Source organism: Oryctolagus cuniculus, chromosome 11 (genome assembly GCF_964237555.1).
Source record: "Oryctolagus cuniculus chromosome 11, mOryCun1.1, whole genome shotgun sequence".
Classification (NCBI taxonomy): Eukaryota; Metazoa; Chordata; class Mammalia; order Lagomorpha; family Leporidae; genus Oryctolagus; species Oryctolagus cuniculus.
Window position 1 is genome coordinate 118,462,739 of NC_091442.1, and position 17,054 is coordinate 118,479,792.

The window sequence follows — 17,054 nt, forward strand, 5'->3', positions numbered from 1 at the left end:
CCACCACTGCCCCCCCGGGGGCCCCTCCTGAGCTCTGCCCGTGCCACGTGCTGCGCCCTGATGCTGCACCAGCCCCTGATTCCGTGGGGGGGACCTAACCCCCAGGGTGTTGGTGCCAGGAGGCGGGGCCTTTGGGAGGGAGTTGCAGCGGGGTGGGGGTGGTCCTCAGGGGTGGGGTTAGTGCCTTTATGGAGGAGGCCTGGGAGGGGCCCCTCGCCCCTCCCACCACGTGAGGGTCCCTGGCCACAAGGCGCTGTCTGTGAGCAAGCCGGCCCTCAGCAGACACGGAACCAGCTGGCCACTTGACCTTGGATTTGCCGCCTCCAGAATTGTGAGCAGTAAATTTCTGTTGTTTACAAGTCACCCGGTTCATGGTATTTTGTTTTGTTTTGTTTTGTTTTTAAATATTTATTTGAAAGGCAGAGCATCAGAGAGAGTGGGAGACACACACACACACACACACACACAGAAGTGGAGAGAGAGACAGAGATCTTCCATCCACTGATTTGCTCCCTAAATGGCCACAATCGCCAGGGCTGGGCCTGGCCGAAGCCAGGAGCTAGGAACTCCATCCTGGTCTCTCGCATGGGTGCAGGGGCCCAAGCACTTGGACCGTCTTCTGCTGCCTTCCCAGGTGCGTCAGCAGGGAGCTGGATCAGAAGCAGAGCGGCAGGGACTTGAACCAGAGCCCACATGGGGTCCTCACCTGCTACGCCTCAGTGGCAGCCCTGGAGCATCGTCTGTCCAGCGTCAGGGCAGGTGCACCGAGACGCCTGCAGGTGTCCCTGGGCCTGGGCCACCTTCTCCTCCGCCTTCCTCCCATGTGATCACTGCTCCCGCTGTGTCCCAGTGCCATGCTTTCCTGGCACCCGATGTGTGCTCCTAGGGCACACCTCTCTGAGGCGCTGCTCACAGCGTGTCCTCCTGGACGTGGCTGGGTTGACCTGCGCCAGCTCTGGCTCGGGCCTGTGAGCCAGTTGGAGCACATGAACTGACCTTCTCCTGCGGTCAGTTACCGGCTCAGAGAAGAACCTGCGGCCGGCGTGGCCCTGTGAGCGTGAGTGCTGGGTCTTCTGCAGAGGTCCGGGGCGCAGGTGCCTCCGACTTCCGGGTGTGCTGCCTTCCTTCAGCACAGACGCTGGGACTGTGTGGATCGGGGATCAGCAGGTCCACCCAGGCTGGAGCCCATCCCTGGAAGGTGCTATGGTGCCTGGAGCCGTGCGCACCCAGGCCTGACCTGAAGGTCTCCCTCTCCCTCCCTGACCTGGATTCTCTCATTCCAGATGCTGCTCACCTCGCCACGGCTTCTGTCCCTAGAAGCTCATTTCGGAAGTTGAAGACAGCACGCATTGAGAACGCCTTGAACAGCGCGCCCCGGCTCACCAGCACCGGGCACTGCGGAGCCTTGGGCGTCTCCTCCTCTTGGCGGTGAGGCTGCCCAGCATCACGGAGATGGAACCCACAGCTCCAGCCTGCAGAAAGGACCAAATCGAAAAGTCAAGGTGGGGGGCGGTGCCGTGGCGCAGTAGGTTAATCCTCTGCCTGCAGCATTGGCATCCCATATGGGCACTGGTCTGAGTCCTGGCTGCTCCACTTCCGATCCAGCTCTCTGCTATGCCCTGGGAAAGCAGTGGAAGATGCCCAAGTCCTTGGGCCCCTGCACCCACATGGGAGATTGGGAAAAAGAATCTGGCTCCTCCTGGCTGTGGATCGGCGCAGCTCCGGCCGTGGCGGCCATTTGGGGAGTGAACCAACGGAAGGAAGACCTTTCTCTCTGTCTCTCCCTCTCAAATAAATAAATAAAATCTTAAAAAAAAAGTCAAGGTGTGGTTTCTACTGAATGCCAACCTCTTTTGCAGCCGTGAGACACTGATAAAGCGGAACCCGAGCCATCTTGAGGTGTGAGTCACGGACCATCTGTAGACAGTCTGGTTTCACCAGGTGAGCTGAGGTCTTCGTGCATCGGCTGTGGCTGGCCCGGAGCCAGGAGCCTGGAACTCCATTTTGAGCTGTCTTCCTGGGTGCGTTGGCAGGGAGCTGGATCAGAAGTGGAACAGCCAGGACTCCCACAGGATGCTGGCATCCCAGGCGGTGGCACGTCTCCACCAAAGGGAACTAGGATCCTTGGGCCCATAAAAACCAAGTTAGAATGTTCCAGAATGTCCTGTGGCAGCCAGGAAGGAAGGTCACTCTCAACAACATTAAGGGAGCATGGGAAAGACAACAGAGCAGGCCAGAACCACCCCCCACCCAACACTAGCAGAGCTGAGATAGCAGCATAAACATGATTAATTGTAATTATATTTCAATTCAATAAATCAGCGGATTAGTCATGGCTGTCATGATCCTCAAAAGGAGGAAGTAGTTCGTATAAAACATTTTGCAAAGTTGCGACATAAGGAAGATGACGATGGGATTTTTACGGATATAAAGTGTTGAAACTGGTAGTCTGTGCTTTTTTTCTTCCTATTCTTGTTGACAAATTGGAGAGATGTTTGCTTTATCTGTGTAATCAGAAAAGAATCAGCCCAGCTCTGGCTGGCTGCAGCCCCGGCAGGCAGGAATCCACAGGAGGAGGGGCCCCGGGCGGGCGTCAAGTGTAGGACCTCAGCCTGGTCACCTACTGTCGTCCAGGCCAAGGCACAGCCTGCAGGGGGCGCCCCCAGGACTTAACCAGTCAAGCTGAGGCGCCAGGTTTCCTGCCACGAACCACAGGTCAAGCGCCCGGATCCAGAGACCTCCGTTGACCTTGGAAGCTTCTGGGCCGCTGAGGCCCAGCCAGTTAAGCCACCGCGTAGGATGCCCATGGCCCATATCTGAGCGCCTGTTCGTGTCCCGGCTGCTCCACTTCCAAACCGGCTCCCTGCCAATGTGCCTGGGAAAGCAGCAGAAGATGGGCCAAGTGCTTGGGCCCCTGCACCCACGTGGGAGACCCGGATGGAGTTCCAGGCTCCTGAGTTCAACCCGGCCCTAGCTGGCTGTTGTAGGCATTTGGGGAGTGAACCAGTGGAAGCTCGCGCTCGCTCTCTCTCTCTCTCTTGCTCTGCCTTTCAAGCAGATGAAAATATATGAATAAATAAACATTTAAATTTTAAAAAAGATTATTGCAGACATGGCAAGATTTCAAACTCCCATTACAGGAGCCCCAGGGAGAAACCCAATCCCGCGGCACAAACCGCGAAGACAGTGCCAGGAGGGGGCGTGGGGAGAGGAGGCTCCACGCTTTCCCGTGGGACAAGGCCACTCGGTCGTTTTCGGGAATCGCCTTGTCAGGCCTGCCCGCAAGCGCTGCCAAGCTCTGCTGCGGAGACGTTGGAGCCCAGGGAGCTCCCGCAGGAGCCCGCCTGCTGTCCCTACCCAGCCCGGCCGGCCGCAGGCACGGGCGCCTTCCGCCCTCCCTCCCACACTGGAGCCCGGCCCCCCTCTGCCGACCCCGACCCCGCTCTCGCCCCCAGGGTCTCCCAAGCTGGGCCTCATCCTTCTATGGCCCCCTCCCAAGGCTGAGCCCTCCAGCCAGGCCCCAGAGGAGCTGCAGGGATCGGTGCTCAGCCTCTCAACACTCAGCGTCCACCCTGCCCACTCAGGCCGTCTCCTCCCGCTCCTCCCCCCACCCCCCTGCTCCTCTCCCACCCACCCCTCCACTCTCCTGCTCCTCCCCCACCCCTCCCTTGCTCCTCTCCCCCACCTACCCCTCCACCCACAGTGCTGTCCATGCTTCACTAACTCACTTCTTATCCCTCGGTCCCTTTCCAGGACTCTCTGAGTTTGTGATCCTAGAAACAGGAGCCAGACGGGGGCCTGCCCAGGGCTCAGGCCCCACGCACCCACGTGGCCCGGGCTGCCGGCTCCGTGCAAATTCCCTGGGGCCTGGGACTGCGAGTCGCTCGTTTGCTTTCTTTCTTTCTTTCTTTCTTTCTTTCTTTCTTTCTTTTTCTTTTCTTTTCTTTTTTTGACAGGCAGAGTGGACAGTGAGAGAGACAGAGAGAAAGGTCTTCCTTTACCGTTGGTTCACCCCCCATGGCCGCTGCGGCCGGCACACCGCGCTGATCCAATGGCAGGAGCCAGGTGCTTCTCCTGGTCTCCCATGGGGTGCAGGGCCCAAGCACTTGGGCCATCCTCCACTGCACTCCCTGGCCACAGCAGAGAGCTGGCCTGGAAGAGGGGCAACCGGGACAGAATCCGGTGCCCCGACCGGGACTAGAACCCGGTGTGCCGGCGCCGCAAGGCGGAGGATTAGCCTAGTGAGCCGTGGCACCGGCCTTTTTCTTTCTTTTTTTTTTTAAGATGCATTTACTTACTATTTTGGAAGAGCAACAGAGGAGGAGGGGGAGAGAGAGAGAGAGACGGAGAGAGAGAGGTCTTACACTCACTGGTTCACTCCCTAAATGGCCGCAACAATCAGGTCTGGGCCGGGTATAATGCAGGAGCCAGGAGCTTCATCCGGGTCTCCCACGTGGGTGGCCGGGACCCAAGGGCTAGGTCCATCTTCTGCTGCTTCCCGGGCCCATTAACTGGATTGGAAACAGAGCAGTCGGGACTTGAACCAGTGCTCTGATGTGGGCTGGTGGCAGCCGGGGCGGAGGCTTCACCCTCGGCGCCACAGTGCGTAGCATTTTGACAAATCTGACAAAAAAAAAAAAGGTGACAAATCTGAGGCTCTGGTCACAGGGGCCGAAAGGCATGGGCGGGGGGAGCTCCAGCCTGGAGCTGGGAGGTGGCTGGAGGGTCTCCCATGACTTGCAGGTGGGAACGAACCCAGGGCAGAAGAGGCTGCTGTCCTGTGCGGGTGGCGCGAATCGGCCGCGGCGGGAGCGCTTCTGCCCAGGCCGGCAGAGGCCCTGCGCCAGGGCTTCCCCCCGGGAGGGCGAGCAGGGAAGAGTTTGCCAGCTCTGGCGCTGGGAGGCCAGGCTGGGAGCTGTGCCTGGCGGGCAGGTGCGCTGTGGGCGGAGGGCGGGGCATGTGGCTGATTCTAGACAGGAAGGGAGCCTGGGGCGGGGTGGGCAAGGGTCAGCCAGATTCCAGTTGGAGGAGAGAGCAGGTCCAAAGGCTGTGACCCAGGTCACCCTGCACACACCTGGGGGCAGGCGGAGGCTCCTCCAGGCAGCGGGAGGGGCTTTGCCTGGCAGAGGGGAAGGTTGACAGGCGCGGAGGACGTCGCACACGCAGGGGCTGCTCCGGGTGGGGACGCCTGGGACTTCCGGGCGGGGAGAGGCTGCAGAGGCAGCCCGGGGCCAGGACACAGGACAGGCAGGGGGAGGGGCGGCTGGGTGTGGGGGAGGGGAGGAGTTCCAGCTGAGGCTCCCTGGAGGCCAGAGGCAGAGGACAAGGCGGTGACCCAGCTGGGCTGGCCACGTGCAGGTGGGTGGCAGCGGCTGATACGGTGACGGACACCGGGCAGAGCCCCGAGGGCCCCAGCGCGTCGCGGGCAGAGCCCCGAGGGCCCCAGCGCGTCGCCAGGAGCCGGCGCATGGGGGCTGGGGAGGGGTATTTCTCTGAAGAAAAGCCAAAAACAAAAAGCGAAAGCTGGAAAGTTCCGGTCTGTGGCCTGGCACAGGAAAGAGAGCTGAGAGCCGCTAGGTCCTGGGGCACAGCCCCGCCCCCGGAGCAGGGTGAGAGCAGCGAGCGGTGCCCGGCCTCCACGGCCACGCCGGGGCCCGAGCAGACCAGCTGGGGGCCCAGTCTCCAGGGGCCCCACGTGCCGTGACCTCCGCCCCCCACCCCACGGAGCAGCCCCTCCTTGCTCTGGGCAGGGTTGGGGGCCTCTTGAGGGGCTTCCTGGGCCCCCACTCATTCCCTGGGACAGAGGACAGGACCGCCCAACCTTGTCTGGCTGGGAAAGGCTCGCTGCCCTGCCAAGCCCGGGCGCCTCGGCCGCAGGAAACCCTGGGAGCTGCAGCCAGAGGCCCCAGAGCAATGCCGGGGAAGGACCTCCTGTCCCCCGCGGGCGCTTCCGGGAAGCAGGAGCACAGGGAACCCGTCTCACTTGTGTCGTGAGGCTGGCACAGCCCCAACACCCACACCCGAGAAAGACGTCGGCGGAAGGTAAATGAGGGCTCCTTCCCCCTCGGAGACACGGGCACGACACTCAACAAGACATCAGCAAACCGGATCACAGGAAGAAGCCCACCCTCGGCCCCGTGGGGCTTCTCCCCGGCCCACACGCCGGGCTAGGTCAGCATTTGGAAGTCAGCTCCTGCGATCCCGGGCGCCAACGGGCTCCTAGCAATAGACGCCGAGAAAACACGTGAGAAAGTCGACACTCGAGACAAAAATCTCTCGGCCAAGTAGCTGGGTCCACCCAAAACCCAGCTTAGAAGCCCTAACCCCCGGGAGCTGGCGATAAAGCGGCCTGGGGGTAGTCAAGGTTAAATGGTTGCAGGAAGTGGGTGGACTGGAGATTCTGACTTCCTGTAAGTTAGGAATCCCGAGGTGAGAGAGAGGGTAGCGGTGAGCCAGGCGGCCCGGGGTAACGGGTTAGGGCATGGGTCAGGACGCAGTCTGAGCGAGGGCGCCCAGCCCTCAGTCCAGGGGAAGCAGGGCCGTGTGGTTTCCTGGGGAGGATACGCCCGAGGGCCAGGCTGGCGGCTCAGCAGGGAGCTGAGCGCTGAACTCGTAAAGGCATGGGATCCGGGTCTCCCACCTCTCTCCCACCCTGCTCCACCTCCACCTTTTCCTGGACAAAGGGTCTCCTGGGTGTGAAACAGGGGCACTTTCTCCCGAGGTTTTACTGCCCAGTGTTAGAGGCGGAGCGGGGAGGCTCTCCTGTTGGCGGGACTGTGCGGGGTGAGATACGGGACCCGGCGGCCGCCCAGGCTGCTGGAGGCGGCGGATGCCTCCCGCACCTGCTTTGCCGCGGGGGCCCCTCTGACACACAAAGGCTGACTTCCATCTTCCGACCTGACAAGACGAGGTGCCTTTGCGGGTGTGGCAGGTGCACGTGTGTACACGGGTGTGAACCCCCTCTCTCTAATGACAAAACCAAGCAATGCGTTCGGCGGTTTCCGGGGCGAGTGGTGTGTGCATCTGTGTGTTGGTACAAAGTTCGGGAAGAGCAGGGGGGAAATGTTAGCTCGTTTCACCCCAGCTTCCTTCTCGCCAACTTTCCCTCTCTCGGCAGTCTTTGAAAGTCAGAGTTAGAGAGAGAGAGAGAGAGAGAGAAGGAGAGAGAGACCTTCCATTGCTGGCTCACTCCCTAAATGGCTACCACCGCTGGAGCTGGGTCAGGCCAAAGCTGGGAGCCTGGGACTCCCTCCGGGTCTCCCTCTTGGGCACAGGGGCTCAAGCACTGGGGCGTCTTCTGCTGCTTTCCCAGGTGCATTAGCAGGGAGCCGGATCAGAAGTGGAGCAGCCGGGACTCGAACTGGTGCTCCTGTGGGATGCCGAGCCACAGGTGGTGGCTTAATCCACTGCACCACAATGCAGTCTGGGCGCTGGCCTCTTCTCCCTGCTAATATGCGTTGGCGATTCATCCAGAGCCGGCTTCTCTGAGGAACAAGGTCTCTAGGAGACGCAGGAGAGGACTATTTCCTCCGTTTCCGCTGGCGGTGGGATACGGCCGACGCCTTCCTGGGAGAGAAGTCGGCCCACGGCCTCAGCTGTCCTGCACTGGGCCGCTCCGGCTGTGTGGTCCCCGCCACGTGCCCCTCACGCTCTCCAGGGTTATTTAAACGATGCCCTCTCTGGACACCTCGTCCTCCTTGCCGGTTTGTGGGGTGCGTGTGTCCACGGACAGAGCTGCAAGGAAAATGTGTTTCAGATTAAGCCAGACGGGCTGTCCTAGCTCCGCTGCCGGCCCGCCGCGGGGCCTTTGGCGGGTACGGCTCCTCCCGGTGCCCCCCCGTCGAGCCGCTTCCTCCTCCCGTGCACCGCGCTGGGTGGCTTCTGTGCCCACCGTATGCCTCGTCTCGAGCCGCGGGCGCGGAGCGCTGCCCGCCACGGCCTTCTCTAAATGGCTGTGGTTTCTGTTTTGGTTTCCTGTCGCTCTCCTAGCACAGGAGTTCCCCCTTTATCCCTGGTTTCACTTCGCAAGCTTTCAGCCACCCCAGGCAACTGCTGTCTGGAAATATTAAGTGGAAAGTTCTAGAAACAAACTGTTCGTTGGGGCCGGCACTGTGGCATAGCAGGTAAAGCCACCACCTGCAGTGCCAACATCCCATATAGATGATGGCTCGTGTCCCGGCTGCTCCTCTTCCGATCCTGCTCTCTCCTGTGGCCTGGGAAGGCAGTAGAAGACGGCCCAAGTGGTGAGCCCCGGCCCCTGCACCCATGTGGGAGACTCAGGAGAAGCTCCTGGCTCCAGGCTTCAGATCGGCGCAGTTCCAGCCGTTGTGGCCAATTGGGGAGCGAACCAGCGGATGGAAGACCTCTCTCTCTCCTCTCTCTCTCCTCTCTCTCCTCTCTCTCTCTCTCTCTCTCCTCTCTCTCTCCTCTCTCTCTCCTCTCTCTCTCTCTGCCTCTCCTTCTCTCTCTGTGTAACTCTTTCAAGTAAACAAATAAGTCTTTTTTTTTTTTAAAGCAGTTCACAAGCTTCACATAACTTTTGTCATGATACCTTATTCTAACTGCTCTATTTGACAACCAGTTGTTTTTTTTTTTTTTAAGATTATTTATTTATTTATTTGAAAGCCAGAGTTACACTTAGAGAGGAGAGGCAGAGAGAGAGGTCTTCCATCTATTGGTTCACTCCCCAGTTGGCCACAACAGCTAGAGCTGCGCCGATCCGAAGCCAGGAGCCAGGAGCTTATTCCAGGTCTCCCACGTGGGTGCAGGGGCCCAGGGACTTGGGTCATCTTCTACTGCCTTCCCAGGCCATAGCAGAGAGCTGGATGGGAAGTGGAGCAGCTGGGACATAGTTTTTTAAAACATAGTTCTTTGTCTGACATTCAGGTTTTGTGTTTTTACATCTGACAACCCAGTTTCTGCCACGCTAACAGGAACCAGTTCTTACTGGCCATCCTTTCCTGGGGTTAATTCACATACTTAAGTCACAAATGACAGCTTCATTCCAGGTGTGTCCGTGTGTACAGGAAGATCTGCTCATTCCACCTTCCCGTGAACTTTGTAAAGCAGCCTCACATGGGCTCCGTGTCACCCCCAGTGTCAGGTGTCCGTGGACGTGTTGGGATGGGCCCCAGGGATCACGCGGTGGAGGGGGCATGACTGCATCATTGAAAAACATTTTAAATGTTCCTGGTGACGGACTCCAGGAGCGGTTGCTCGCTTTCCTGTCTCGTTGTGCCCCTCCCCAAATTGCTACGTAGAAGTCCCAATTCCTAGAACCTCAGGATGAGACTAGATTTGGAGGTTTTTTTTTTTTTTTTTAAGATTTATTTATTTGAAAGGCAGAGTTTACAGAGAGAGAGAGAGAGAGAGAGAGAGAGAGAGAGTCTTCTATCCGTTGGTTCTCTCTTCAAATGGCCACAACAGTCAGGGCTGGGCCAGGCCAAAGCCAGGAGCCAGGAGCTCCATCCGGGGCCCCGGTACTTGGACCATCTTCTGCTGCCTTCCCAGGTGCATTAGCGGGGAGCTGGATGGGAAGCGGGGCAGCCGGGACTCGAACTGGTGCCCATACGGGATGCTGGCATTGTAGGCAGTGGTTTAACCCAGGCCCCCGGAGGTGAGGTTTGTAAAAAGGCAATTAAAGTAAAAATGAGGTCATAGAGGTGGGCCCTGACCCCCTGTGAGGGGGCCTTACAAGAGGCACTCAGGACACAGAGACGCACAGAGGGGCGACCGATGAGGACACAGGGGACAGCAGCCCTCGGGTCGGTGCTGTGGCGTAGAGGGTACAGCCACCGCCCGCGATGCCAGCATCCCGCAGGGGCACTGATTTGAGTCCCGGCTGCTCCACTTCCCATCCAGCTCCCCGCTAATGCACCTGGGAAAGCAGTGCATCCACGTGGGAGACCCGGATGAAGCTCCTGGCTCCTGAATTCAGCCTGGTCCAACCCCAGCCATGGCAGCCATTTGGGGAGTGACCCAGTGGATAGGAGACTGTCTCTTCCTCTCTCATGTAACTCTGACTGTTGAATAAATAAACAACAAAGAAGCTGCAGCCCTGCCCACACCTTGATCTTGGACTTGAGTTCTGGGACGGTGAGAAGAGGGATTTCGTCCTCTCAGCTCCTCAGCTAGCGTGTCTAGAAGATGCTTACGAGGCTCTCACGGTTCCCGGGAGGAGGGCCCTGTTCTGTGCTCGGAGCGCACGGAGAATCCCGGCATCAGCCGCCTTCCACAGCCTGGCCATCTCCTCACCTGCTCTCCAGGGTGGCACCCTCCAGCTGCCACTGCTGCTTCTGAGTTCTGCTGTGCGTTGCTGGGGCCTGGGGTCGCGTTCGGCTTTTCCAGTTTGCTCTCCGGCTGCAGTGCACCCCGGCGGGCTCCGGGTAGGACTCAGCGGCTGACCAGCCCCCGAAACCAAGGGTGGCCCTGCCTTGCTGAGCCTGCCAGAGCCGTGCCAGCAGGTTCGAGGTGGCCTCCCCAGCCTGCTCAGGGCTGTGTGCAGGTCGGTTAAAGCCCAGTCTCGGGTCGTGGTGACCTGGGTCTGAATGCTGACCCGGCACAGCCCTGGCCGGGCGGGGCTCGAGAGCCTGCGCTTCCCACAGCCCAGCTGGTGCTGCCGCTGCTGCTCTGGGGACCCCTCCTGCAGGCCACTGGCCATGACCCTCAGGTTCGCCGGGGCTGGCAGCCCGGCACTGGGCACCGTGGGCTCTGGCCTCGTCACCACCACCCTCCCCCCCCGAGCACACGCACTGGGGTCTGGGCTCCATTCCATGCCCCCAGGTGCAGTGGGCAGCCTCCAAGTGCATTTGGGAACCCAGCTCTGCCTCGCCCCGCCCCCCCATCCCACGGGGCAGTCTCCTCTGGGTACCGCTGGGCCCAGCTTCAGTTTGAGCCCAGGGCCTGGAAGAGTGCAGATACTCAGACAACCAGGAAGGGAGGAGAGCAGGCAGGCTCTCTCTCTGAATGGCCAACGCCTGCCTGGTCACTCAGAAGCTGACAAACCTCCGTGCGCCAGGTGCACAGCCCTGGGGGTGACGTGACCACAGCCGGGTCTGCCTGCTTCCAGCAGTGGCCCTGCCCCTCCCTGCCCCGTCAGCCTGGACAGGGGCGTTGCCTGGCGTGGCTGAGACCTGCTCCACGGAGAGGAGTGGGTGACGGGGTGACGGGGCCGCTGTGGAGCTGAGCCTTAAAGCAGGAAAGGTGTCTGGTGCCCAGCAGGTGCAGGGCAGGGGGCACACCTGGCGGAGCGCACAGGGAACAAAGGCGCGGAGGGCGGAGCTGGGGGGGAGGGGCGGCACCTGGGGACCTGGAGCTCCCTGGGAGGGGGCGGGGTGAGAAGAGGTGATTGGCCAGCACATCCCCGGGGACAGCTGGGGGGGGGCACCCTAGGGTGATGCACGCATGCGTGGCAGAGAAGGGTGTTGGGGCTGGGGGACCTGGCAGCATGGGCCCTGCAAAGGCCTGGGAGGGCAAGGGCTCTTGCGTGCAGGTTGCTCCAAGCCCCGCGAGCCCTGGACTCACAGAGTCAGTCACAGGCGTGGAAATCCCGTGCCCAGCCCGTAGGCCTTGCTCTGTGGATCCCGCCTGGGGAGAGTTTTCCAGTTGGTCTCAGCGGAACCGGGAGTGCGCCCCTCACTCAGCCAGACACGGAGGGGGAGCCAGGAGTGTGGGGTGGGGCAGGAGAGGGAGAGAGGCAGAGCCGGGGAGAGGATGGCACAGCGACAGAGACGGGGAGGACCCGGGGGAGGAGGCGGCAGAGAGGGGGGAGGCAGGAGCAGGGACAGAGGCCTGGCCCGGCGGGAGGGGGAGGAAGGCCTGGGAGGGAGCCCCGGGGTCCGCCCCCCGCTCCCCGCGGCAGCTGGGGCAGGTTGGCAGCTTTGCTGCGGGGGCTCTGGGAAGGGAGTGGCACCCAGCTCCTGGCTGGGCTCCATCTGGGCGCTGGGGCCCCGGGGGGCGCTTGAGCGGGACGGAGCCAGGCACAGGAGCCGTCTCCACACCAAGCTTGGGCAGTGGCTCCTGGCCCTGGGGCCCTCAGTGGGGCCAGACACGCAAAGCTGCCAAGGGCAGGGCGGTGGCTGTGGCACCCCAGGCCCTCACTGACCTCTGAGCCGCTGCCCAGGGGCTCACAGGCCACTGAGGTGAGAGGGACCACTGGGAGCAGAGGGAGGAGGGCGCCCGGCCTCCTGGTGCAGAGAGGAGGAGTGGGGGGGTGGGACATGATAGGAGTCGGCGTGTGTGTGTGGGGGTGGGGTGCAGCAAGTGAGGGAGAGCGCAGGCCAGAACCAGGGCCCAGGGCAGGGCACGATCGCAGCCGGCGAGTCTGCAGGGCCAGGCAGAGCCCGTCCCAGCCTCCCTGGAGCTGCCACCCTGCTCACCTCTGCCCCCCAAGCTGCCTGTGACCGTGACCGCTATCTGGAGTGCAATAAAATAAAGCCAGCAGGGAAGGCAGCGTCCCTAACCCACCTGAGATGGTCACCCAGCGAGGCAGGACAGGTCCCTGCTGCCCAGGGTGGGGTCAGCCTTCGGGGAACTGAGAAGACCACGAATGAACCTTGATCACGGACACAGGGCACAGGTGGCCTCCGTAGCTCTCTGGCAGCACGGAAGGGCCGGCCACCTGGATGGCGCCTGCTCCTGTGTCCCCCTGGGGAGGGACAGAGGCCAGGGCCGACTCCCGACTGCCCGCCGTGGGCCTCCCTGCCGGTCCACCTCCCCTGCTGGCTCTCTGTGAGCTACAGCGCTAGACGCCTTCCAAGGAGGCCCAGACAGGAGCAGGGGCTGGCTCTAGGGAGGAAGCTCCCGGCACTGCCCAGGACCCCAGAGGGCAGCCAGCACCTGCCCAGCTGCCCCCTTCAACGGCAGCACTGGCCAGGCACCACCCCAGAGGGGCGGGGTGAGGGCTGGACTCGGTCATGCCTGGTTTGGTGTCTCCAGACCCTCAGGCTCCTCATCTGCAAACCAGGAAGGAAGTGCCACGCTGGTTACCAGGCGCCCGTGCAGGGAGACCCACCCCTAGGTCCCCGTCAGGGCAGCGCCTTGCGGTGCCGGGCACCCGCGGGGCTCCTTCCAGGATGCGCTCGGGCTGCCCGTGTCTGCTCAGCCTCAGCCCTAACCCAATTATCCGGGCGTCTGGCAGATTCCCTGGCAGCTCCCTCCTCCCCAAAGAGACGGGCCAGCAGGTTAAGGACCAATTATGTCCTTGTGACGCATGGACGGGCTCCCTGGGCTGACGTGGGATTTTTCAAAGTGAGAGGAAGTGGAAGCAGCACACCCTGCGTCTCCTCTGCGCCATCCGTGTTCCGGGGGAGCCCCGGGCAGCAGCCTGACCCCGAGCCCTGGGGGCCGCCTGCCCCAGGGAGGCCCCGCAGTACCCCTGCTCCCACCACCCTGCATATGCTGCCGAGACCCCCGCCCCTGCGTGGATCTGTCTCCCTCACTGAGCTCGGAGCTCCGGTTCTCTGGACTAGAGCAGAGCTCCATGTCTGACCCAGCTCTCTGCTGTGGCCCGGGAAGGCAGTGGGAGATGACCCAAGTCCTTGGGCCCTGCACCTGTGCGTGAGGCCCGGAAGAAGCTCCTGGCTCCTGGTTTCGGATTGGCACAGCTCTGGCCATTGTGGCCAACTGGGGAGTGAACCAGCAGATGGAAGACACCTCTCTCTCTCTGTCTCTGCCTCTCTGTAACTCTGCCTTTCAAATAAATAAATAAATCTTTAAAAAAAAAAAAAGAAAAGAAAAAAGGTGGTGCCACCGGCACCGCCAGCACCAGCGGCCTGGACACCAACAACGTCTGCCCGGCCCCCTCCGCGATGTCCAAGGCCGAGGAAGCCAAGAAACTGGCGGGTCGCGCCGCGGTGGAGAACCACGTGAGGAATAACCAAGTGCTGGGAATTGGAAGTGGTTCTACAATTGTCCATGCTGTGCAGTGAATAGCTGAAAGAGTAAACAGGAGAATCTGAACCTTGTCTGCATTCCCACTTCCTTCCAGGCCCGGCAGCTCATCCTGCAGTATGGCTTAACCCTCAGTGACCTGGATCGACACCCAGAGATTGACCTCGCCATCGATGGTGCTGATGAAGTAGATGCTGATCTCAATCTCATCAAGGGTGGTGGAGGCTGTTTGACCCAGGAGAAGATTGTGGCAGGGTATGCCAGTCACTTCATTGTGATCGCTGACTTCAGGAAAGACTCAAAGAATCTCGGAGATCAATGGCATAAGGGAATCCCCATCGAGGTCATCCCAATGGCTTACGTCCCAGCGAGCCGAGCAGTGACCCGGAAGTTTGGGGGCGAGGTTCAGCTTCGAATGGCTGTGCACAAGGCGGGTCCTGTGGTGACAGATAATGGGAATTTTATCCTGGACTGGAAGTTTGACCGTGCACACAAATGGGGTGAAGTGAACATCGCTATCAAGATGATCCCAGGCATGGTGGACACAGGCCTGTTCATCAACATGGCGGAGAGAGTCTACTTCGGGATGCAGGACGGCTCCGTGACCATGCGGGAGAAGCCCTTCTGTTGACCCCACGAGGAGCAGATGTGTTCACCTTGGTCTCCAGCCCACAGCCAGGTGGCCGTGCCTGTCCAGGAGCCTTTGCCTTAATGTATGGGGGTGGGGTGGGGTGGGGTGGGGCCTAAGCCCAGTCGTCTGCAGTATTGTTACTATGTGTCTTTTTAAACAGAGAAATTTAAAGATATATATATTTTTTTACTATGAAAAATATTCAGTTTTTTTATAAAGTAGAACTTGATTTCATGTTTTATATGAAATATTTACCAAAAAATAAATAAATAAAAAAGAATAGGGCAAGAAGGGGGAGACTGCCTTTAAAACCTGCTGGGTTTGCTGAGAAATGAGTATCAGAGCTTTTCTTGAAGCCGGTCACATGAAGGACCTGGCCGGCAGTGATCTCCTGATGCCTTACAGGATGCTTGGTTTACTTTTCTGCCACTCTCTTGTGTTTTTAGTTCGTTCTCATTGTAATCACGCACAGTGCAGTTACTTCTGAAGATGAGGTTTACAAAGTCCGCTGAGTGGAACAGTGTGATGTGTAGTGTTGGGATTGGAATGTAAACTCCCGGGGCAAATGCGGTGGCACCTTCGCTAAGATCAGGGCTTTGTTCAGATCCCTGTTGTTGGAAGCAGTTGGCCGGAAATACTTGCCAGTGCTGCCAGAGCACTGCTGTGAAATGTGAAATAGTTGTTTTTTTTTTTTTTTTTGTTTTTGTTTTTTTTTACAGGCAGAGTGGACAGTGAGAGAGAGAGACAGAGAGAAAGGTCTTCCTTTTGCCGTTGGTTCACCCTCCAATGGCTGCCGCGGCCAGCGCGCTGCGGCCGGCGCACCGCGCTGATCCGATGGCAGGAGCCAGGTGCTTCTCCTGGTCTCCCATGGGGTGCAGGGCCCAAGCACCTGGGCCATCCTCCACTGCACTCCCTGGCCACAGCAGAGAGCTGGCCTGGAAGAGGGGCAACCGGGACAGAATCCAGGGTGCCCCAACCGGGACTAGAACCCGGTGTGCCGGCGCCGCTAGGAGGAGGATTAGCCTAGTGAGCCGCGGCGCCGGCCGAAATAGTTGTTTTTTGAAATCATTTTCTTTTTGTTGTTACTTATTTTTCTGTTGCTTTATTATTACTGGCATGGTTTGGCATCAGATGTCATCACCTCTTTATGTTCTTTGAAGGTTGGAATAAACAGTGTGGTGTCATTTTGAAAAAAAAAAAAGAAAAAGAAAAAGAAAAAGATAAAGGCCAGCCCCAAACGGGTGAGGCCACCATCACCATCACCACCTGGAACTCCATCAGGGTCTCCCACGTGGGTGCAGGGGCCCAAGCACTTGGCCCACCTCTGCTGCTTTCCCAGGCCATCAGCAGGGAGCTGGATCAGAAGTGGAGCAGCCAGGACTCGAACCAGCACTCATACGGGATGTTGGTGTCGCAGGCGGCCTCTTAACCCGCTGTGCCCCAGTACCAGCCCCCGTGGGCATCTTTATTCAACTTGCCAACACACGTGGAGCCCTAGATGGAGTTTTGTTACCTGTTTCTTTCTTTTGGATCGGGAAACACCGACTCCCACCTACAGCCTTTGGGGTGGCGAGGCCAGGCGGATGCTCCCACGGCCTAGCCAGGCACTGCCTGGAGGGGGTCGTGTGGATGTGATTCATGCCGGGACCCCAAGGCCAGCCTGGGCCTGTGAACTGAGACCCCTGGGAGCACAGCTGATGGCTCCATGAGGAAGGAATCCCCCTGGGACAGCAGCGCAGCCCCCACCCCACTGAGGCCCCTACTGTTGCCCACTGTGTCCGCAGCCCAGCACCTGGACTTGGGCGGGACCCTGGCATGGGTCCTGAGCCTCTCTCTCTCGTGGTTTTGGCTTTGGCTTTGGAGATTTATTCAAGTCCTGTGCTGGCATTTCTAAAACTTTCTTTATTTGACTTGAAAGGCAGCGAGACCCATCTTGCATCTGCCGGTTCACGCCCCCAGTGCCTGCAACAGTGGAGGCTGGGCCAGGCTGGAGCCATGGGCCCGCACGCTGTCTGGGTCTCCAAGTACTTGGCCACCCTCGCCGTCTTCTGGGATGCGTGTGAGCAGAGCTGGAACTGGGAGCAGACGAGGTGCTGTGTGAATGGACACCCAGATGCGTGGGCACGTGCCACAGGCTCACCCCGGTCCTGGGACGCGCGCTCAGGAGGCGGCACTGGGCTGGGGCAGCCCGCTGACCCGGGCTCCTGACCTGGCTGTCCGCACGGCAGCTGCAGCCATGGCCGTGGCCTTGTCTTCCTTATCCCGGAAGTCAGGATGGAAGTCCTGCCTCCAGGATGAGGGTGAGGAGGTTCCCGCACCCCGGGTTGTTATTCTGCCGGTTTGCTCACCAGAATGTTTGGGGCCATGCCTGGGTGGTTTGCACCCCAACTTCATCTTCTGCAAACCCTCGTGCATTGCACAAAAATCCTGACATTTGACTCCGAAGTACATTTGAGCCAAACAAAATACTGTTAGAGACGACAGGCTGGCAAAGGATTAGAAAAGTCCGAGAAACGGCTTCCGCGGGAGCGAA

The 17,054-nt window shown here is 60.0% G+C and overlaps 1 protein-coding gene across 1 annotated transcript in view; it reads left to right on the forward strand.

Moving 5' to 3' along the window:
- The window catches only part of LOC100354897 (ribose-5-phosphate isomerase-like), a 29,544-nt gene extending 14,938 nt beyond the window's left edge, over positions 1-14,606 (forward strand). The window contains 2 exon segments of the mRNA XM_070053195.1: positions 13,719-13,938; positions 13,941-14,606. Coding sequence (XP_069909296.1) covers positions 13,719-13,938; positions 13,941-14,521 — 801 coding nt within the window. The 3' untranslated portion in view covers positions 14,522-14,606.
- The last annotated feature ends 2,448 nt before the right edge of the window (positions 14,607-17,054 follow it).